The 23,940-nt window shown below is 37.5% G+C and overlaps 1 protein-coding gene across 1 annotated transcript in view; it reads left to right on the top strand.

Annotated features, from left to right (window-relative positions):
- The window catches only part of GAS7 (growth arrest specific 7), a 281,074-nt gene that overhangs the window by 159,964 nt on the left and 97,170 nt on the right, over positions 1-23,940 (top strand). Inside the window, exon 2 of the mRNA XM_049776888.1 lies at positions 17,850-17,970. Within this exon, the coding sequence (XP_049632845.1) occupies positions 17,850-17,970 (121 nt within the window). The remainder of the gene's footprint in view (positions 1-17,849; positions 17,971-23,940) is intronic.

Raw genomic sequence — 23,940 nt, 5'->3', positions numbered from 1 at the left:
CTGGTCCAACTTCCGTGTTTTTGATATTGAGGAAATTGAGGCTGACCAACAGTAAAGAAATGGGTTGCTCAAGATCTCACAACAAGACAGCTGCAGCTATGGCCTGGTATTCATATATTCTATGGCTATGCTCTTTCGCCATAGAATATGAGTAGCTCTCAGACCTCAAAAATGACCTCAGCTATAATCCTTTGTCTAACTTTATATGTGCCGGTAGCAGAGACTCAAAAAATGTCGGTGAATTGTATAGGATGTCATTGTACCCTTTATAATCTTATGCTGGTCTAGGACTATAGTCTTGATCTCCTCTCCAGTCCTTATGGTTCACAGGTAGCCAGTGCATCTCTGAGTCAGAGTCTTTGAAGTCATTTGTATTTTAATCCTTTGACCCATCTCTCTGGATCACTTCTGAACTTTTTAAATCTACTTATATGAAATATAATGCTTTGTAAATTTAACTATTTTTTTTCTAGAGCTGTAATACTCTGTAAAATGCTATTAGCAGTGGCATAAATCATACAAAGCTTTGCATACTAAAGGAAAACTAGAGAAGTCTAGTCTAGTACAACTGTACCTCTTTGCACAACCTAGGGGTCAAGGGATGTTGTACCACTCTATGCAGTATGATAAATAAGTAATAATAAACACATATTAATATAATTAATAATAAGCAGTTAATAAATAAATAATAAATAAGCATGTAACTTATAGTCTTTTCTCATATATAGGTCATAGTCTCACAGCTTCAGTAATAACTAATATAGTATGCACAGATAGAAGATATTGACATATAAGTGAAATATACAATTAAAATCCATGTTTTTAATGAAAAACAATACATATTTTTATATAATTACTTTTGAAAGCAGTATGGTTACAAAATTGTTCATGATTAAATTTCAGTCATACAATAATATACACCATCCTCACCTGTGCACCTTTCCCACCACCAATGTTCAGTTTCCATCCTACCCAACTTCTCCACCCCAACTCATCTCTCTCTCTCTCTCTCTCTCTCTCTCTCTCTCTCTCTCATTTTTCCTCCAGTTTACCTGCAAAAATCTTGATCCCTGATTTTCTCCTCAGTACAAGAAAATTTGGCTACGTTAATTTGCTGTGGCTTTCAGCATTCAACAGGGTTGCCAACTGTCAGCACCAGTCAACAAGAGAGGGTGAGAAATAGGGTTTAACTAAGGGAAAAGCAAAGCAGGGAGACTAGGGTGACTTACAACTGGAGAGTGAGGGGAAAGAGAGAAAGAAGAATAGGAGAGGAGGGGAAGAGAGAAGAGGGAATCAACGTTGGAAGCGATTTCTCTTTGAAATCCCTTTTTGAGATATGGTCTCTGTTAGCCATGCTGGGGACATTCCACAGCAGGCCTACTGATTTTCAGCGTCAGTTAAACTGTGGCCTTGGTAAGTGATTGATGATATCAACATCTAGATTATTATTTTGTGGGTTTTTAAATTTTTAATAATACTTTAATAATAATAATAATAATAATAATAATAATAATAATAATAATAGATTCTTATTTTGAATGTTACCCTCTCAAGAAAAACCTGAGGCTAGCTGCTTATACTATGTTTGGTTTATTCCTGGGGATAGTTACAGTTAAGTGGTTAAAGCCTAGTTTGAAAAGTTCATTTCATAGATTTAAAGATGCAATCCTGGGCCAGAGTGGTGGAGCAGTGGTAGGGCACTTGCTTTGCACGTGGCTGACCTAGGACAGACTACAGTTTGATTCCCCAAGCGTCCTATATGGTCCCCTAAGTCAGGAGTGATTTTTGAGTGCATAGCCCAGAGTAACCCCTGAGTATCACTGGGTGTGGCCCAAAAACCAAAAATTAATAAATAAATAAAGATGCAATCCTACTAGCCAAGTATTTTATAGGAAGAAGGTATTGTGTATATCAAGGGTTCTCCAAAGTTTGAAAAAGGGGGGCCAGTTCACTGTCGCTTAGACTATTGGAGGACCGAACTATAGTAAAACCAAAATATTATGAACAAATTCATATGCAGACTGTATAGATGTAATTTTTTTGTTTGCCTATGTTTTTTTGGGTCACATCTGGCAGCAAACAGGCGTTACTCCTGTCTCTACACTCAGAAATCACTCCTGGCAGGCTCGGGGGACCATATGGTATGCTAGGATTTGAACCACAGTCCCTCTGCATGCAAGACAAATGCCTTACTCTATGCTATCTCCCTGGCCCTGCATAGATGTAATTTTGAAGTGAAGGAACAAAATGGGAACAAATACAATATTTAAAATGAAGTAAAATTAAATCAGCAAACTTACCAGTATTTCAATGGGAATTATGGGCCTGCTTTTGGCTAATGAGATGGTCAATTTCCAATTCCATATTTGTCACTGCTAGTCATAACAAATGATGCAAGTGTGCATTCATTAGTCTTGATCTGGTGGGAGATTTAAATATTTTATTCTAGAAAAAGTCTGCCAAAGATAGTTGCCATTTTGAGTGCATTGTTTCTGAGATGAGGATATGTCTGAAAGGAGAGAGCTGCATAAAAATTAAGAAGGCTGCTTGACTTGAATGCATCTTTCAGAAAGCCACAATTCAGCAGTTCAGCCAGTTCCATTTGGTAAATTGTATCCACATTTTCAATGTCAATAGAAAATGGCTTACAGAAAAGCTGTATGTCCTGTTCATGGAGATAATGCTCTTTAAATCTAATTTGGAACTCCTTTTGCAATATTTTCAGTGAATCCACACATATTTTATTTGGGAATGCAACCAATGATTTTTCTGTTAACAGTTTTGTGGGAATATGGCAGTTTTCCTCCTTCACTTGCTTGATAAGGAGGCCTGATTTTACTTCAAATGCTTAGAAATGTGATTGCATTTTACAGATGAGCTTATCCTTTCCTTGAAGTTGCACAATGAATTGTTGAGTAGCTCTGTTACATCTGTCAGAAAGGCAAGGTCTCATTTTCATTCTGCATTGAGTTCGGGTACTTCTGTGTTTTTTGAAAGCAGAAAAGTTGTAATCTGTGGAAGTAAATCATAGAAACATTTCAAAACTTTCCCTCAACTCTGCCAATGAAGTTCTGTGTGATACAGAACATCTTCATAGTCAACATTTAGCTCAGACAAAAATTCCTGAAATTGTCTGTGGTTTAGTACATGATCTCTAATGAAGTCAACACAAGATACCACAATTTTTATAACAGAGTCCCACTTCAGGGCCCAGAGAGATAGCACAGTGGCGTTTGCCTTGCAAGCAGCCGATCCAGGACCAAAGGTGGTTGGTTTGAATCCTGGTATCCCATATGGTCTCCCATGCCTGCCAGGAGCTATTTCTGAGCAGACAGCCAGGAGTAACCCCTGAGCACCGCTGGGTGTGGCCCAAAAACCAGAGTCCCACTTCAGTGGTTTACAACACAGCACTTGTTGGTGAGTGGGGCAGTGTTATTTTTGTCCATCTCTGGTTAATGCGAGCAATTACTCCTTTCTTAGACCTCACCATGCTAGGAGCACCATCAGTTGTCACTCTGGCTAGTTTAGCCCAATCCAGCTCCAAACAATTCACAGTTTGGCAAACCTTTTAATAGATATCCTCACCTGTAGTTGTTTTGTTTTTTTTTATGCTTTGCAGTGCAGCAGGATCTACTTTTACTTCAAAGTAACCATTTGTTCAACAAATAAAAACTAGAAGTTGTATAGAATCACAAATATCATTGCTTTTTTTGAGTGCCAAGGTAAAATATGAAAGATTTTTGGTGGAGTTTTGCAAATGCTGAGGCAAATTGTCTTCATTTCTTTAATCCTCCATGTAATTGTAGGTCCTGAAAGATTCACTGTATTAAATAACTCGGCCTTCTCTGGACACATCTCTCTGGCAACAGAAAAAGGCGTTTTTTTGTTGTTGTTGTTGTTGTTGTTTTTAACAAATTCTCCCTTCACGAATGGTCTGCCAGTGAGTGCTATTAGCTTGGCTACTTGAAAACTTGCTCGCAGTAATGAAATACTGCTTCACAAAAGTATTTTGCTGAGTTCTCAAAGTAGTTTTGAGTTTTAATATTTTATCTTTTCTCACTGCTCCAACAAAACAATTATATTTTTAGGTAAAGATTCATATGCAAAGATTGATGCAAATTGTATTCGTTGAACAGAGACACTTTTTTTTCTGGCATATCAGACACACAGCTATTTCCTTGTACTGCATGAAAAGGTAATCAAAAGTCCACATTTTTTTAATATCCTATACTCTGAGTCCATTTAAATCCATTAAATCTTTCCTTACCATTATTTTATGTTCTCTCTTAAGCAGTTAATGCACATCTTTTAAGCTGATGTAATTAACTAAGGAGGACACTCCCATCCATGCCTTTGGACTCTTTTGTAGAGGAATACTTTTCTGTCCCTTTACTTATGAAGATAGCCTGTGGGTATAGGAAGGTTTTAGTATTTTCCTCAATCAAGCTGTATCTATCTTTTTTATATCATTTACTTTATTGATGTTTTTGTTTTAATGAAGCAAAATAGTTTTTATCAAGAGAAATATGAAAAGAGGATGAGAGGGAGGCGAGAGAGACAGAGATGTTCAAATGAGAATGCCTATTCCAGAGTGGTAAAAGCAGAAAAATGTCTTTGTTTTATTCTGTATTTGTATATGTTTGTTTTTTGGCCACACCTTAGGGTATTCAGGGGTTATTCCTGCATCTGTGCTCAGAAATTAACTTGGAGGTCCATATGGGATGCTGGAGATCGAACCCTAGGCAGCTGCCTCCAAGGCAAAGGCCTTATCCACTGTGGTATCCTCCAGAAAAAGTTTTTTTAAATAATTTTTATTGTGACCAAAATGAATTATAAATTTTTTACAGTATTATTTAAGCTACATAGTCACATTGAATAAGGTGCATTCCCACCATGAATATTGTCCTTTCTCCACCCCTCTTCCCAGCATGTATCCCATATCTCCCTCCACCCCAGAATGCTAGTGTAACTGGTCCCCTCTAGTACAGTTTGTTGTAGTTTGGGTATCAATTCTGTTGTCATTGACTTTTAGTTTGGTGTTTAAGTCTGATCACTTTTTATTTTCACTTAATATTCATACTACTTTTTGGTCCTGGTACCATTAATTTTTCCCCTCAATTTATGAGGCAGAACAAGATGATTCAAGTTATGTGGTTAGTTGGAAAGAAAAGAAAAGAAAAAGGAAAAAAAACTGGTAGGAGTTTGTCTAGATGTTATAAATATCAATTTAAAAGAAGGGAAAAAAGAAAAGAGTTAACAAAAAAGACCCAACAAAGCAACAACAACAACAAAAACCAAAACCAGCATCTATAAAAATCAAACAAAAAACAAACAAAAAACCAAACCAGCAACTACCAAAAAAAAAAACCCAATTTGTGTTTCTTTTCTTCTTCTTCTTCTTCTTCTTCTTCTTCTTCTTCTTCTTCTTCTTCTTCTTCTTCTTCTTCTTCTTCTTCTTCTTCTTCTTCTTCTTCTTCTTCTTCTTCTTTTTTTTTTTTGTAAAGGCACAGTAAGTATTGAGGAAATTGGAAGGGGAATTTCCTTGACCTAAGAGATACCATATTTTTTTGCCCTTGAAGCATACTGTCATGGGAACAACTGTAGGTCCTGTACATACTCATTTTCATACCCCAAATTCTCTTTATGAAGCCAGGAAACTTTCCTTTTAGTTGTGGATGATAAGATCAGGTTTCTATAACTAGAGAAGTATAAATATTGGTATTTACACAGGTCATAGGACGAAGCCTAGGATAGAGTCTTTCTTTACGGTTCTAGAAATTCTGTTCCATCACTGTTGCTGTAATCAGTCTTTTTTATAAGTGGTGGTCTTGGTCAAAGTCAGTCTTCTGTAGTTGGTGATCTTAGTTTTGCACAGATCAAAGGATGATGTGTCTTCTGATTTCCAGAAAATGGTTTTATACAATTTCCGTATTATCTTGTCCTGGTGTCCTCTGCACACATAAAAATTATTCTGGATGTTGACACAGGAAAGCCTTGGACACTAAGTAGTTTTTTTTTATATTATTATCATGACCTGTAGATTATTCTATCACTTCTTTTCTAAGGGGTTCTGCTCTCCTGGATGGGACCTGTGTTTCTGCATCTGGGTGTTGCATCCCGTTATCCATTTCCAAAGAGCTTAAGATTTGCATTTCAAAGTAATGTATTCTTCATAGCTTCAGGGTTGGCTTTTTTGGGGGGAGGGGTTGGGCCACATATAGTGGCACTCAGGGGTTATTCCTGGCTCTTCATTCAGAAATCACTTCTGGCAGGTTGGGTATAGAATCTGGGTCCTCCAGGGCATAAGGCCCTACCACTGTGCTGTTGCTCTGGTCCTGTGACTGGGCATTTTTATTTTTTTCCAAAAATTTATTTCCAGGGTCCTTCTGTCTGTCTGCAATATTTTCAGGAGGAGGAGTGATCTATAACTTCTGTAACTTGGGCACAGACCCTACCTATGGGAAGTAAAATCTCATGGAAACTTAATATTAATGGGGTCCACAAATAGAATATTGAGCTTTAGAGTTGTTAGTTTGAAATATATACCATATAGAGTAACAATGGTTTTGTTTCTGTTTTTGTTTTTGTTTTGGGTCACACCTGGTGATACTCAGGGGTTATTTGCTCAGAAAGTGCTCCTGGCTTTGGGAGACCATATGGGATGCCTGGTATCAAACCTAGATTTGCCCTGGGTCAGCTGTGTGCTAGGCAAATGCCCTACCACTGCACTATTGCTCCGGCTCCGGGTTGGTTGTGTTTTTTTTCCTTAGAAAATATTAGACCTTAGAAGAGAGAAATTTTTTTTTGACCCAGTGAGGGCAGAGTATTTAAAAACAAGATAACTAGCATTTGTGATGCCTGTAGCAACCCAAGGAGAAGGGAATCTGCTCTCTTTCTCTCCACCTCTGCCACCTAGGACTTGCTGGGAGATCTAAGTTAATCTGATAAAGTCAGCAATGAGCCTCTGCACTGCATAGACCTAAACTCTCACAAGCCCACTAGGCAACCATCAAGCTGCACCTGACTGATGTCACTTGGCCAGCCCGGTCAGTATTGGAGTTGATTCCTGTCACCTGATATCTCAAGGAGCTATGGACGCAGCCTGGAGCAAGGAATTACTCTTTGCAGGAAAAAAGAGTCAGTACTAGATGATATGCAGGTTTTTCAGGTCCAGAAAATGGTTTTCGGAAGAGTTGAGCAATAAGCACTGATATAAAAAAATAGGTTTTCATTCTGCGGAAGGTGAAGGAGAGGAAAAGAAAGAGAGAAATGTGGTCAGAAGAGAACAAGAGTTTTTCCATATGTGGTGAGAGCCCCAGTACACAAAAAGTAGGAAAGTATATTTCTGAAGAATGGAGATGCGGGCAATATGTGTGTGTGGGACAATGGAGCACATGTACGCACCTCCTTTGCTCCAAGTTAACTTTTATATAGGTGTTTTTTTTTTTTTTTTCCCACTCTGCCCCACATGGGTCTACTGGGTAAAAGTCTTGTGTTTGGCAGGGGAAAGGGTTTGGATCTTTGACCTTTCTTTCCTTGTTTTTTTCCTGCTTGAACTTAAGACCTTAAGTCCAATATTCACAAGGTGTGTCCTGGTAACTTAAGGTTAATTACAAAATTAACTTCTTCAAATTCAATGTTACGATTATATTATGCCCTAAGAACTTTTACTACATCTCAAGAACTCTTTGCCATAGAGGATCCTTCCCTATCTATTTGCCTGCTTCAATAGCATAAGTTTTTATTTATTTCTTTTACATGCTGATAAAAGTCTGCTGTAAAAGAAGTAATTAGTTTCTGCTATAATTGGCCACCTGTAAAAAAGAAAATGTTCAAAATTAGCTGACATTGGTCTGGAGCAATAAATAATCAGTAGGTAGGGCACTTGCTTAGCATGCAATCAGTTTAATCCCCTCCAGCACCACATTTAGTCCCTTAACTTTTGGCTTGGTCCCAAAACAGAGACAAGAGCAAGACCTGAGCATCACAGGTTGTGGTAAAACAAAACAAAACATAAAAACTGAGTTAACAGACTATAACTTTTAATGTTGGGTTATCTTTTAAAACAGATTTGGAGGGACACTATGGTTTACACATTGTTGTTCATGGTGTCTTATACTTAAATATTTTAGCATCATACTTTCACCCCACACATAAGCTTCCCTCCATCATTGTCCTAGGGACTCTCACCCATTCTCTCCACCCCAGGAGAGAGCTTCCTACTGAATACAATTTCTCAGTATCTGTTGTTTTGGGGCATTTGTTATTCCCCAATTTTGTGCCTTCTTATCCTTCAGATGCAAGAGATTATTGTGTCTGCCCCTCTCCATCTCATTGACTTTATGCAGCCTGTTGCTTCTATAGCAAATGGAGCAAAACACATTTCTGCCTTTATTATACTTGCTTCTTGGTGATTTCCACCCTAAATTCTATGATAAATTTGGTGGGTCAATTTTTAAAGTCAGTTTTGTCTTGAGCTAGGGGAAAATCTAAGGTTTTGCTAGGGATTGCACCCTGGTCAGTACATGCAAAGCAAATTCCCTATTTGCTGTGCTATCATTCTGGCCTCTATTTTTTTTTTTTTAGTGAAATAACCTTCTCTAATCTGTGTGGTCTGGCTTCTACCACAATTCTCAAGTTTTTTGTTTATTCAACTAATATCTTATACTGTTGCTGAGTCTAAAAGATCAGGTTGAACTTGGTTCTTCTTTCTTGAATTTTAGTCTATATTCTGTTGTGTAATTCTCTTCCATTTTCCCCTTTTGGGTACATCTCAACATCTCTGACTCTAAGAATACCAAGACATTAGCAGAGTCCCTCATCTTCTTGTCAGTCTATACAAGGACATGCAAAGACTACATTTTCCAGAATGCACAAAGGTTCCTTGCTTTCTCCAAGGCTATTTTCTGAGCAGTTATCTGGATAGATAAAAGGATAGCCAGAACTGTTGAAAATAATAGTGCTTGCATTGGTGTAATAGAAGAACAAAAGAAAGATACTTATTATTCTTATAGAAACAGATTCTGAGATTGATATATATACTCTTGGAAGTGGGTGGAGGTGGATGTGTCAACTCTACTTCATCACTTTGGTTTTGATATGTGGTCAAGGTAGATAAATTGCTATTGGGTAGCTCGCCCCCCTCCCCAAGTTTTAGGTAAGAGTTTCTCTATTCTAAACAGGACTCCAGAAGAAAGGTGCAGTGCAGAAGTTTTTCTCCTATCTTCAACATAGCTTGGGGTTGGTCTTGGTGGCTTTCTTGCAGCCCCTGTCACTAATTGGTTTTCCCATCATGAGTGCAGAACTGACAGTGGGCATTTGTTTACTGAATCTGCCATTGCTAGTAATCAACCAGTTTCCAGGGATTTGGATTTTCCAGACAGACTCAGTAGGGTCTCTTGGACTCCTGACTGGCTCTTGAGGTTGAGGAACAGACAACTTGCTGGAGAGTATTTTTGTGGAGGAGCCTTCACTACTGCCAATCACTGCAGTGGGCTCATTAGCAGGCATTGCCATGGAAACAGGCTGCCAGAAAGTAGCTAGTTAGGCTGACAACTTCAGAGATGTTATATATAGATCTGGGTGTGGGGGAAGTGGGGGTGTGAGGCCCTGCGGATCTGTCTTTCTTTAGAGCTCCTATTGCTTCTAGATTGGAATTGTGAAGAGATGGGAATGGGGAATCCTAAAACTTTCAGATCTGGCTGCTAAATCAAGCTTCTGTCGACCACCTGGTAACCTCAGCAAGTAACATTTGCTTACATCCACAGAAGGTAAGAGTCAGGTGCCTTTTAAGGGGAACCTAAGCTTCTGAGTGGGGAAAAGTGGAGTCCCTGGTTGAAAATGAACAGAGAATAGAGGCTTTGGGCAGCTAAGAGTGGGGTTGAAATGCCTGCAGACTGCAGAGACAAGACGAAATCTCTTACAGTGTCATTGAAGAGGTTTGGACTAGGGAAAATGGCCTTTTCTGTTGTAAGTAGCCATGATGCTCAACACTCTTTTCTCATCTGTGCTGCTTAAAAGTCTACATTCTCATTTTGAATTTCAAAAATGATATGTTCTCTCAATTCTCTCTAAAATTGCAAACCTATCTCTTCTGTGTACAAGCAAAAATGCGTTTAGACTATGCTAAATTGTGACTTGATTTGGTACGTGGACTAAACCTGCCTTTTAAAGTATACATTAGTTGACTCATTGCAGTAGTGGGGCTGGGGGAGGGTGGTATCCTAGGGACCACACTTCGAAAAACACTGTTGGTAGTGAGATTTCTTTTTCATTCTCTGGGTGACTTCTCTTTGACTGCCTGATCTCAGTCACCCTCTTCACAATCATGCAGGGGGCGGGGGGTACTGTAGGGAAGATTCAGTAGTGATTGTTAAGAGGAAATTTTCTTTGAATGTGTTGTTTAAAGATTAAGAAGAGAAAATCATCCAACAGGCAGGAAACGTGACTGCTTGGATGTGGGTGGTGATATTTCTGCATATCTCCTGAGATGTCATATGCTCTGTAGAGACAGTGAGACAGAGAAAATTATCCTGAGTTGTCTGTCCCAAGAGTTAGAATGTCAGAAGGTCCAGGTGAAGAAACAGAGCTGATTATAGATAGCTTGGGGGAGAAGGAGTAAAAGTGTATGGCTTTAAGTGAGTAAATAGATATCTCTAGAGCAAAGCTAGTATCTTAAAGTTTGGAGTAACAGTGGGCCAAATATGTTCTCACTTAAGGGATAGAATATCTATAGTTTTCCTCTGATTCTCAGAGAAGTAACCTTTTATATATGGTTTACAGGTTGGTTTGTTTGTTTTTATGTACTGAAAAAAGGAACTTGCATGAAGGGGCAATGAAAGGCTAAAATACTGTCTTTCATACTCTGGTATGTGAGTCATCTGGGGGAAGAAATAGTGTTTCATAATTTTCATAAATTTCATCTTTGCACCAAGTTAGACATTTCTAAAGGGAAGAAAATTTTATATTCTCTAAGTCCCCATACCTAATCCTTATAACTTATATGTAGATCTCCACTCTATGGGTCTGTGTCACTTTCCTAGTTCTACTTGCATAGGAAATAAATGAAAGAATGATGCAAAGCCACACGACTAGGGAACTTGGAGGGTATTAACTCGAAGGGTACTATTTAGAAGAATAACTCTATGACAAAACTTAATTATCAGAATTTACCATATTCTTCTTATGACTCTGGGACATCTCTTCCAGGAGTCTTATCTTTTTTAAGTTGATGGTGTAGACTTCTTTTTTTTATATGAGGACTAGCAGATAGTGGTTTTATTTTATTTTATTGGTTTTTGGGCCACACCCAGTGCGCTGGGTTACTTCTGGCTCTACACTCAGAAATCACTCCTAGCAAGCTCATAAGATCATATGGGATGCCGGGGATCAAAGCAAGTTGGCTGTGTGCAGGCAAATGCCGTAGTTGCTGTGTTACTACTCTGGCCCCAGATAATGTGGTTTTAATGTTTTGCCTTCTCCAACTTTTTTTTTTTTTTTTTTTGGTGTTTGGGTCACACCCAGCAGTGCTCAGGAGTTATTCCTGGCTCTGCACTCAGAAATTGCTCCTGGCTGGCTCAGGGGACCAAACGTAGGTCCATATTGGATTAGCCACATGCAAGGTAAACACCCTACTGCTGTGGTTTTACTCTGGTCCCCTTCTTCACATTTTAAATGTGATTTTAGGTAATAAAATACACCTATAAAATTATCAGTAACATTTATACATTCACAATTTTGTGCAACCATCAGCACTCTAAAGCATTATTTATTACACCAAAAATGAAATACTGCAGTCATTTTCTCTACCTCACTCCTACTCTCAGACAATGTACTTTCTGAATCTGTAGTTATTCTTATTTGGGACATTTCATATGAATGGAATGTGGCTTTTTATGCCCAGATAGTCTACTTGTTATTATGTCAAGTTTCATTCATGTTATAGCAATAATCAGTACTTTATTCTTTGTGATGATTAAATATTTCTTTTTGGGGGTATATTTTTCTATATGAAGGTATATTATCTTTTCATCAGTTGATGGACTTGGTTGTTTACACCTTCTGACTATTGTGGATTATACTATTGTTAATATTGTGTAAGATGATGTTTTATTTACTTTTCTTCTTTTTTAGTTTTTGGGTTCAGGGATTATTCCTGTCTCTGTGCTCAGGAATTACTCCTTGCAATGCACAGGAGACCATATGGGATGCCAGGGATTGAATCTGGGTTGACTGGGTTGACTACGTACAAGGCAAACACCCTATCACTTTTGCCCCTATTTATTTATTGGTTTGGGAGCCATTAATGGTAGTACTCAGGGCTTATGCCAGATACTGCACACAGGTATGATTCTTGGTGGGCTCAAGGAATAATACAGGCATCAAACCATGTGGACTATGTATGTATAAGGCAAGCATCCTATCAACTATCTCTCCAGACCCAGTATGTACAGTGTTTCAGATCTCTTAGTTATGTGCTCAGTTATCTCCATGGCATTTGATTCTTGAGTTATTTCAGTCCAACCTATTGGATACCTGTCTTTGCAAGAGAGGAAAGGCAGGGATACTGGTTGACTAGATGCAGAGTAGAGCAGGCAGTCTTCTACCCCTACAGGAGAGAGATATGAAGACCTCCTTTGTCACATTGGCCAAATTAAGAAATAGGCCAGACTGACCGTGGTGCCCATTGCTCCTCTCTTTCATCTCTACTTGGTATGAGAGTGCCTTCCTCAGGCTTCTTTCATGGAAATCAAGCAGTCACTGTATCTCCTTTATCTTTAGAATCCATAAATGGATATCAAATATGACATCACAAAGATAAATGAGCTAGACAAGTTGGTTGTCACTGTTGCTATGGTGGGGGACACTGAGGGTTAGAAGGTTCTGGCCCCCACTTTATTCAGCTAAGGTGAGAAGCTCTCTTTTCAGTTTCCCCTTCTACAACCTTCTCTACAGAGAATATTAGTCATATATTATATGCATCAATTTTTTAATGTGTAGACCTCCTAGGCAGATTTGTGCTTGAAGTCATATAGTCTTGAAGTCATAGTTACTTGAAGAAGTAACTGTTACTCTGACATTTCAAATGGGGTCACAGTGAGGTTGTGGTGGAAGCTGGGATATCACTCTAAATAACAGTTGTGTGAAGACCCAGTCTTGTTTGGTGTTGCCAGGAACCCCTATTTATTGGGTAAGTAGCACTCCCATATGTGTTGAGTTTGTTTAATTTGTGTCCACAGCTCTTTCAGCTGGCTATTGCCATATGCCGTTATATTATAGAGAAGAAAATAGATAGAGCTGATAGTCTTATTTCCCTTAGCCAAGTGGCTCCTAAAGTATTTTTGTCAGAACTGGAAATGGAAACACTTTAAGCCTAAAGCAAGAAGAATATTTTCACTGTGTTTTGGCATCTTGGTCCTGCAATGCATTTCTAACCATGCCTGCCTCTTATTCTGGCTGAATGCTCTTTAACAATTTTCTATTTCTAGCCAGGTTCATTGGACTAACACCTGTATGGACTTCTCTCTTAGAAGCACTAAGATACCTATTTCAAGTAGAAGCAACTTGATGTTGTATATTTCTGGTTTTATAATATTGTTTTCATTAAACATTTTTTCTTTTTTGATTTTTGGGCCATTTTAAGGCATTAAATGCCTTACTGCTTGCGCCACCGCTCCAGCCCCTTTCTGAACATATTTTGACCAACTTTATTACAGAGGCCAAAGCAGTGTCTGGAGGCTAGGTAGACAATCTTAAAAGTGTCCTAGAATTTAGTGGGTGCATTTAGGTGATAATAAAACTGTCTATCTTCTCTTCCTCTTACCAGTACTTGGCAGCCCTGAGATGGACTTTCTGAATGGGAGATACATGCTTGGAAGCAATCATTTAGTCATTGGTGGAGGCTTTGAATTAAATTGTGAAAATTTATAATAATACATGCAGGGCAGATACACAGAGGATCAAGGGCCATATTTATTTGAAGTCCCAGAAGCAACTTTGATTGATCTGATTATTGCTGAGGGCATGCTGGGCATTTCAGGAAGCAGGAGCCTATGGTTATGTAGTCTCTGGAAAGAGCTAAAGTCATTTTAAAGTTGTATATTCTTACTGTTTGTCCCTACTGTTTTCTTTTGTGCATTTACTCTTTTTTCCTAAGCAGTGAGCCCCTGTGGCCTGAAGATATCTTCACTGGACATGATTTTCAAGGACCTCACTGAACTGCTTCCAGTTCAATCCCCAGCATCACATATGGTCCCTGGAGAACAAGGGTCATTTCATAACACTGAGTTAGGAATAGTCTCTGAGCACTGCTACATGTGACTCAAACCATCACAGCCCTCTCAAAAAGAACTAAAAAGGAAAGATGGACATAGAAGGCATTGACATTAATAGGCTGGGCTGGAGGTAGTGGGTATAGTGATGGTGATTGTTGTAGTGGGTATAGTGATGGTAATTGCTGTGCTGGATGTTCAAAGTCTTTGCCCTGCAGTGTCTAGGGGATCAGTGCCTTCACCTGAGAGTATTCAGAAATTTATATAATACAAGTGATTAATCCCATGCCATCTACATGCAAGGTATGGGTATTGCCACTTGACTGACATCCTTAGCTTCTGGCTAGATATTTTTGTTTGTTTTTGGGTCACACCCAGCAGTGCTCGGGGGTTACTCCTGGATCTAGGCTCACAAATCGCTCCTGACAGGCTCTGGGGACCATATGGGATGCCTGGATTCAAACCACGATCATTCTGCATGCAGGACAAATGCCCTACCTCCATGCTCTCTTTCCGACCCCATTCTGGCTAGTTTTAATGTTTGAGCTGAGTTCAGTTTATTTAGAAAAGTTACGACCCTGTTCATTGTATATTTAGAAGTTTTATTTTAGTAAGTTTGTTTTTTTCATAAAGCATAGAAGTTGTGTAACCTAATTTGGATCCTATTCCTATATTGTGAATGTTATTTAGATAACAACTTTTAGTGTTTTTTTTTTTTCAAGAAGATGCATTGTATCATAAAGTGGGTCATAATGTCCCCTGGAAGCACTGGGATGATTCAGAGAAACATTAGTGACTTTGGGTACAATGGGATGGGGGGGGGGGCTTTTCTGATTGTCTTTTAAATAATGTAGATTTATAGAGGTATATAGTTAAATCAAAGGAATATAAAAATTGCTCATCTTTTCACAACCAGCAATAATCAGCTGTATATTAGATATATTTTATCTGATTTATTTTTCTATTTTTAATAAATAAATTCTTTAACTGAATCACAATAACATATAGAGTTACAACGTTGTTCATGGTTGAGTTTCAATCATACAATGTAAAACACCCTTTCCCGGTATATATTTCCCACCACCAATGTCCTAAATTTCTCTCCCACCTACCCTCTTTCACTAGCCTGCCTGCTTCCAAGGAAGACAGTTTTCCTCCCTATCTTTCTTCCTTTTGTTCCCTTCTACGCACTAGTTTGCAATATTTCTATTGAAGGCGTATCATTTAGATCACTTTTTTTTCCTTTCTGCATCCAGTTCTTGTCCTTACTGATCATTTCTCACTATCATTGCTATATTGATACCTTCTCTGCCCTAACTGTATTCCCCTGCTGATGTACCAAGCTTCTTATCAGGGACTGGTCATTCTGGCCCTCATCTCTGTTGTTATTGAATATTAATACTATACTTTCTCATTTTTATGTCCCCAAAATGAGTGTGATCATTCTATTTCTGTCCCTCTGCCTCATTTCATTCAGCATAATACTCCATATCCATCCACGTATAATAAAAATTTCATTTTTCCTAAGAACTGTGTAGATTGAATACCTATATTTAATGCATTTAATGTATGCAATGTATCTAATGTATCCTAACAATGTACCATAGTTTCTTTGTACTCTCATCTGTTCTTAGGCACTTGGGCTATTTCTATATTCTGGCTAATGTGAATAATGCTGCAACGAATATAGAAATGCAGAGGGTCTTTCTGCTTTTTTTTTCCCTCTTTCGGTCCCAATGGTATATTCTCAGGAATGGTATTGTTGGGCCATTGGAAGCTCAATTTGTAGTTTTTTGAGGAATATCCATATTGTTTTCCCAAAATGCTGGACCAGTCAACATTCCTACAGGAGTCCCTTTCTCCTTGCATCCATACATGCACTGGTTGTTCTTGTTCTTTGTGATGTGTGCCAGACTTTATGCTGTGAGATGGTATCTTGTTGCTTTCATTTTCTTCTCCCTGATAATTAATCATGTGGAGCATTTTTTCATGTGCCTTTAAGGAATTTTCAGTTAATTACTTCTTCCCATCATTGGATGGGGTTAGATTTTTTTTTGTTTCTAATAACCCCATATCAGATAGGTGTTGGTTGAGTTGTTTCTCACATTCTGTGAGTAGTCTTTTTATCCTGGTCACCATTTCCTTTGAGGTACAGAAGGTTTTAGTTTAATCTAGTTCCATTTGTTTATCTTTGCTTCCACTTGCTTGGTCAGTTGTGTTTCATCCTTAAAAATTCTTTTAGCTTTAATTTCATGGAGAGTTAATCCATATTTTCCTCTTTGTACCTTATGCTTTTAGGTCTGCTTTGAAGGTCTTTATTCTATTTTGATTTAACTCTTGGGCATGACATTAAAGATCTAAGTTCACTTTCACGTTTTTGCATGTGGTTGGCCAGTTTTTCAGCACCTCTTGTTGAAGAGGCTTTCCTTGCTCTACTTCATATTTTTTGTCCCTTTATCAAATATCATTTGATCATACAACTGAGGGTCAGTTTCAGGACATTTAAGTCTGATCTGAGACTCTGTCTTTTTTCTATATCCAGACTGTTTTCATGATTATTGTTTTGTAATAGAGTTTGAAGTTGGAGAAAGTAATGCCCATTTTTACTCCAGATCAGTGCACCTGTAGGGAAAGTGAAACGCCATGACAAGTGGAGGGGGTCTTTGAGCAACCTAAACTGGGCTCTGCCAGTGCCAAGAAATTGAGGTAGATAGATAGACTAGCCATGACTGGTGTCCTCTTTGTGACTTAGTTGATTTAAACTTTCTATAAGAATACTAATGTGCATAGTTAAAAGAATTAATAGCACATGAATATGTAAAGTCTCCATTGCTGTTCAGATCCCAAGGCTCTTTGCGTTGGAAAACTTGAGTAAAGGCCTAGATAGCCCTTTATCAATTTTCAATCTTATAATAGTTGATATTTTTATCTCACTTTTCAAAGACTTGTATTAACTATTTCTGATTCAATTGGGCACATTCAGGGTGGTATGACCCTAGATGTATTAACTACTTTTAAAGATTTGCATAGTAGGCCCTCGACCTCATCATCTACTGTATTTGGTGTTCCAGAGATTTTAGGCTTTGGATTTCACAGTACTAGTCTGCCAGGTGTTTTGCTTTTACTTTTCTCCAGAGACATTTTATTGAAAGTATGAATGTTGAAAATTAATTGGTTATTTCAGGTGTGTTTATCACTGGACTATATTACACTTAGTAAATAGAATGGTTCTTCTCCTTTGTTCCCTAATCCATCATGCAAAGGGTTTACTGTAGTGTGAGCAGTTTGCCTTTTTAGGCTGTTAAGAAGAAAGCTCAGCTCCTGTTATGTGACTGTAGTTTTTCTCTCTGTCTTCTGAGTGAAATGCTCTGTCTGTGTCACCTTAGGAAAAGCAATCACTCTTCACAGGTCATACTCAAGCAAACCCTGAAACTTCATATGTATGCCCTGGAAATTCTCTGAAGTTTGTGAGCCTTGTACTCCCCCAAAGTGAGCAAATTTGCCTGCCTCAAACCTTCTGGTTGGAAAACAAATACATCAACTCTAAATGTGTATAACCTTTTCTGTTCTTCTTTACAGAATCCAGGAATGGTTCCCCCTCCACCAGGAGAGGAAAGTCAGGCTGCCATTCTTCCACCTGGCTGGCAAAGCTACTTGTCTCCTCAGGGTCGACGCTATTATGTCAACACAACCACCAATGGTAAGTCCCACTCTTGGGAGCATCCTTAGGTTCTATCTCTCTAAAAAGATTCTTTCGGTTAGATTCTTTAGGTCCTTAGGTTCTACCTCTCTAAAAAGATTCTTGGATATCTCATTTTGTAGACTTTTCCTTTATCTATTCCAGGGTTGCAGTGAAATCTTGGCTTCTCCAAGTTCTGGAGTAGGGTGTGAAGTTGTTCTTAAAGTTGGATATCCCATGGACAATCAGTCTTCTTTGCTCAAACTAACTAAAAGGTCTGGGGATTATCACCAGAAACTTGTTTAAATATGCATTATTTCTTAGATTTACAGCATGGTGCAAGTTTGGGGTTTCCCTAATTTCACCACCATACCCCACTTCCCTTATACTAGCATTTCTTAGAATATTCTTTGATAAATTTTGGAACTACTAAGAGTTATTTTTAATTTTTATTTTTAATTATGATAACAAAGATGAAAAGAAAGGGTACAAGATAAGGTTACAGTGGAAGGACAATTACCCATGAACAGAATTCTCAGAAGTCCCCTTGCTGATACCTTAATTTTGAATTTTCAGCCAAAGAACATTAGGAAAAATAAAACAGAACCCATGTACAATTACTTTGTCCCTCAGGTTCCCATATAGTAGTACATTATAATATTTCTTAGCAGTACACAAAGCAATCTAAAGCCACAAAACTTATGTAACCCCTTAAACATTGAAGGCATAGTATTTTTTTACATTTCCATGCACATGCATATTAGTTTAAATTAACGTCAAAAGTTTAAGTGGTTTTTTTCTTAAGGATTAGAGTCAAAGGAGCACAGTAAAAATGGTGTTAGAGTGGCAATATTGTTTGCATAGGCCCACCAAAATATGACTGACATGGAAAGGAAAAACCTTGGCCTAAATACAAGGAGACCCTACCCCTGAAGTTTCCTGGCATAAAATCAACTCTAAGCTCCAGGCAAACTAGTTTGTCCAATCCAAGTCATTGTCTGTAGTTCCAATACACTTTTATTTTTCCCACAGTCTCTGTTGTTGGTATCGTTTCTGTATTAAAGATCCTGGAATCTGCATATCCTACATTCAAGTCAGGATGGTGTGGGGCATCCTCTAGTTTCACCTCACAATTAAAGGGCAATTCAGAGAGCCCTGTCATGTAAGCAGGTCGTTGTTGATGTCAAGTCTCTTAGAGATTATTTTTATAAGAGATAACATAGGCTCCATGTGCATTTTAGATTTATGTAGGAACTAATGTTCATGTTCCAATTGTTCCAAAGTTCCTTGCTCTTCATAACAACTCTGGAATCCAATGAGCAGGAATTCTGAGGAAGGGGCTATGGCTATGAAAGTGAGCATAGCAGTCTTGCAAACTTTGTTCTGACTCTAGGAACTACTCTCCAAAAATTGCTTAAGAAAGCAGAAAGGATAAATATATAGGAAGTCAGATTTTGTAAGAATCATAGTTACCTATATGCCTTCATGAAGATAACAGTAAAATGTGTAGAGTAGAATAATATAATATAGTCTTCCCCAGATCCACTTCTTAGTAAACTTGACTTCTTATCTGATCTGTGCTTACCTGATATATGATTCTTTCTCTACCAATAGAATTGTTATTATGATTTCCTATTAAGAAGTTTCTTCAATGTGAATCCTGAGCAATAGTACAGTAGGTAGTATGTTTGCCATACATGTGGCCAATCAATATTTGCCCCCCAATATCCCATAAGGTCTCCTGAAAGGTCTCCTGAATACTGTCAGGAGTAATTCTTGAGTACAGAGCTAGGAGTAACACTGGAGTATCACTGGGTATGGCCCCAAGTTTCTTGATACAGAAGAAACAGATGCTTTTAGAGAGAACAACAGAGAAATCAGCTGTCAGCTGTTGTTTGTTCTTATCCCCTGTGGTTTACTGTTATCTCCCTAAGGATTTTCTAGTTGAAGATGTGACTTTTCTTAGGAAAAGGGAAGTAGTATTATATCTGATTATTTTAGTCATAAGGTTCCTCAAAACAAAGTTATAAACATCTTTTAACTTACCAGACTTTGAAGTTTAAGAGTAAAGCATGTTTCTGTACAGCTACTACCATCTGTAAAATGCAGAAATTGAACCATTCGATTCTGAGCTTATCAATATTAGGATCTGCATCTTGCCCTGAGTTAACTCTCTTGCAAAGGAGCATGGCATGGCAGTAAAAATGACTTTATAAAATCTTCATCTATAGGGTTACCAAACACTTATTCATAATTTCTTCTTTCACAAAAAGGATCTTATACACTAAAGTGTATACACATTTTTATATCACTTACAATTATAATTAGTTTAAAGTCTTATTTACACGAATGTTACCTTGCTGTGGCTAATCTTATTTTCAAACTCATTTAGGATTTTATAGTGGTAAGCAATTACCATAGTATTAACTACTGTGCTGGGCTAAACTGGGTTTTAGGGATCTGCAGTTTAAAGAAGTCACCTCTTCAAAATCTGAAGTTCTAGAGACTGGGAGATAGCTCAAAGGATTGTAACATGTGTTTTTTCATTCAGGAACTCCCTATTTGATCATTGACACAAGCATGATTCCCTAAGCATTACTGGATTTGACACACACCCCCGTTGTGAATGCTGCAGTTTTTATTGATTTAGAGAAACATCACATAAAGTGCTTGATTATATTGGCATTGCGATCTGGCAGTTCAAGGATTGTGTCATCTGATGTTCTAGTGACTTCTTAGAAATCCTGAAACTCAAGGTTAATGATCTTTCTAACATAAGTGATGTATCAGCCCAAATCAGAGGAAACACTTTATGAAAAAGTATAGAATAGTGCAATCGTTATACTCAAATGTAGAAAAAGTCCTGTATTATTATGGCATACTTTTTTCTTGATAATCTTTGAAAACCTTTCTAAGCCCTTGATAACCTGATTGAGATTTAGGATTTAATTGGTGAATAATTTTTATAGTTTATTGGGGGAGGACCTTCCAAATAATGGGTTGTCAAATCAGTATGTGGGCCTAATTCAGTTTATATTTTAGTGAAATTTCATACGAATATAATTGTACTATTTTGTTTGCATATTATCTTATGCTACTTTTGTGTAATAGTGATAAAATTAAATAGAGGCCATTTGAACTCAACACCAAAATTTTTTACTATCTGGATTTTGAAAGAGAATATAATAATTCTTCAGAAAACTTCAGGTAATTGAATCCCACAACTGGCATGGAGAGTTGCTCAAAATTACATTTACATCAATGTTCCAGACTATACTAGAATCTTTTGGTCTGCTTTTTTCCTAGGCATCCAGAAAGATGATCAGATGTTGTGTTAACTTGATTTGTGTTAACTTGATTTTCAATAGGATAACTGAGTTCACTAATTAGTAGAAAAAATAATCTTAGTATTATATTAAGAAAAAAATAACTATCTTGTTAGCATGTCAGTTGAAATCTAGAAGAGCTGAAAATTGTTTTTAAGCTTTTCCTGACAGGTGCAAATACATAAATAGTGTATTGTATATGTATAAATTGTATACTGTTTATGAGTAAAATATGAGGATTAAGCCAGAATATAACTTTTGAATTTATTTTCTACATAGTCTATAGCTTTCTTTTTTTTAATGAATAGATTCTCTCCCATATTCTTTTTCCCAATGATTGCTTTAGCTATTCTCGGGTGTTTATTGTTCCAAATGTGCCTGATCCACTTCTTTGAAAAATGTCACGGGTATCTTTAGAGGGATTGCACTAAATCTGTACAATGCCTTGGGGAGTATTGCCATTTTGATGATGTTAATCCTGAGCAGGGTATGTGTTTCCATTTCCGCATGTCCTCTCTTATTTCTTGGAGCAGAGTTTTATAGTTTTCTTTGTATAGGTCCTTCACATTTTTATTCAAGTTGATTCCAAGATATTTGAATTTGTGTGGCACTATTGTGAATGGAGTTGTTTTCTTTAATGTCCATTTCTTCCTTATTACTATTGGTGTATAGAAAGGCTATTGACTTTTGTGTGTTAATTTTGTAGCCTGCCACCTTGCTATATGAGTCTATTGTTTCTAGAAGCTTTTTCGTAGAGTCTTTAGGGTTTTCTAAGTAGAGTGTCATGTCATCTGCAAACAGCAAGATCTTGACTTCCTCCTTTCCTATCTGAATTCCTTGATATATTTTTCTTGCCTAATCGCTATAGCGAGTACTTCCAGTGCTATATTGAATAGGAGTGGTGAGAGAGGACAGCCTTGTTTTGTGCCAGAATTTAGAGGGAAGGCTTTTAGTTTTTCTCCATTGAGAATAATATTTGCCACTGGCTTGTGGTAGATGGCCTTAACTAGATTGAGAAAGGTTCCTTTCATTCTCATCTTGCTGAGAGTTTTGATCAAGAATGGGTATTGGACCTTATCAAATGCTTTCTCTGCATCTATTGATATGATCATGTGATTTTTATTTTTCTTGTTGTTGATGTTGTGTATTATGTTGATAGATTTACGGATGTTAAACCATCCTTGCATTCCTGGGATGAAACTTTTTTGATCATAGTGAATGATATTCTTGACGAGGCATTGGATCCTATTTGCCAAGATTTTGTTGAGGATTTTTGAATCTGCATTTATCAGTGATATTGGTCTGTAATTTTCTTTTTTGGTAGCATCTCTGTCTGGTTTAGGTATCAAGGTGATGTTGGCTTCATAAAAGCTATTTGGAAGTGTTCCCGTTTTTTTTTTTTTTTTATTTCATGAAAGAATCTTGCCAAGATTGGTAGTAGTTCCTCTTGGAAAGTTTGAAAGAATTCATTAGTGAATCCATCTGGGCCTGATTACTGTATTAATTTCATCAATAGTTATGGGGGTATTTAGATATGCTAAATCCTCTTCATTCAACCATGGAAGATTATGAGTCCAAGAATTTATCCATTTCTTCCAGCTTCTCATTTTTAGTGGCATAGAGTTTCTCAAAGTAGTGTCTGATTACCCTTTGAAACTCTGCCACATCATTAGTGATCTTTCCTTTTTCATTCCTAATACGAGTTATCAAGTATCTCTTTCTCTCTCTCTCTGTCTCTCTCTCTGTCTCTCTTTCTCTCTCTCTCTTTCTCTCTGTCTCCCTCTCTCTTTCTTTGCTAGTTTTGCCAGTGGTCTATCAATCTTGTTTATTATTTTGAAGAACCAACTTCTGCTTTCGTTGATCTTTCAGATTGTTGTTTGGTTTTCCACTTGTTAATTTCTGCTCTCAGCTTTGTTATTTCCTTCTGTCTCCTTATTTTTGGGTTTTTGTTGAGCACTTTCTAATTCTATGAGCTGCGTCATTAAGCTGTTGAGGTAGGCACCTTCTTCCTTCCTGATGAATGCTTGTAAATCTATAAATTTTCCTCTCAGTACTGCTTTTGCTGTGTCCCATAAGTTCTGATAGTTTGTCTTTATGATCATTTGTTTCCAGTTAAGTTTTGATTTTATCTTTTATTTCATCTCGGACCCACTGGTTATTCAGTATGAGGCTGTTTAAATTCCAGGTGTTAAAGTTTTTCTTCTGTGTCCCTTTGGAATTCACATATAATTTCAGAGCCTTGTGGTCAGTGAAGGTAGCCTGAAAAATTTCCATCCCCTTGATACTATGGAGGTATTTTTTTAATTTTTTAATTTTTTTATTTTGAATTATGAGAACAAAAGATGCAAAGAAAGAGGACAATGTAAAGTTACAGTGGAAGGACAATCACCCATAACATAATTCTCAGAAGAAGTCCCCTTGCTGATATCTTAACTTTGAACTTTCAGCCAAAGAACGTTAAGATAAAATAAAACAGAATCCATGTGCGATTATTTTGTCCCTCGAGTCCCCAGATTGTAGCACATTATAATATTTCTTAACAGCACACAAGGCAAACTAAATCCATCAAACTTATGTAACTCCTTTAACATTAGAGGCATAGTATTTTTTACATTTCCATGTACATGAATATTAGCTTAAGTTAACCTCAAATTTTAAGTGGGTG

The sequence above is a fragment of the Suncus etruscus genome, chromosome 7, assembly GCF_024139225.1.
Source record: "Suncus etruscus isolate mSunEtr1 chromosome 7, mSunEtr1.pri.cur, whole genome shotgun sequence".
Lineage (NCBI taxonomy): Eukaryota > Metazoa > Chordata > Mammalia > Eulipotyphla > Soricidae > Suncus > Suncus etruscus.
The sequence above is the reverse complement of the archived record's forward strand: the minus strand, read 5'-3'. Positions and strand labels throughout refer to the sequence as shown.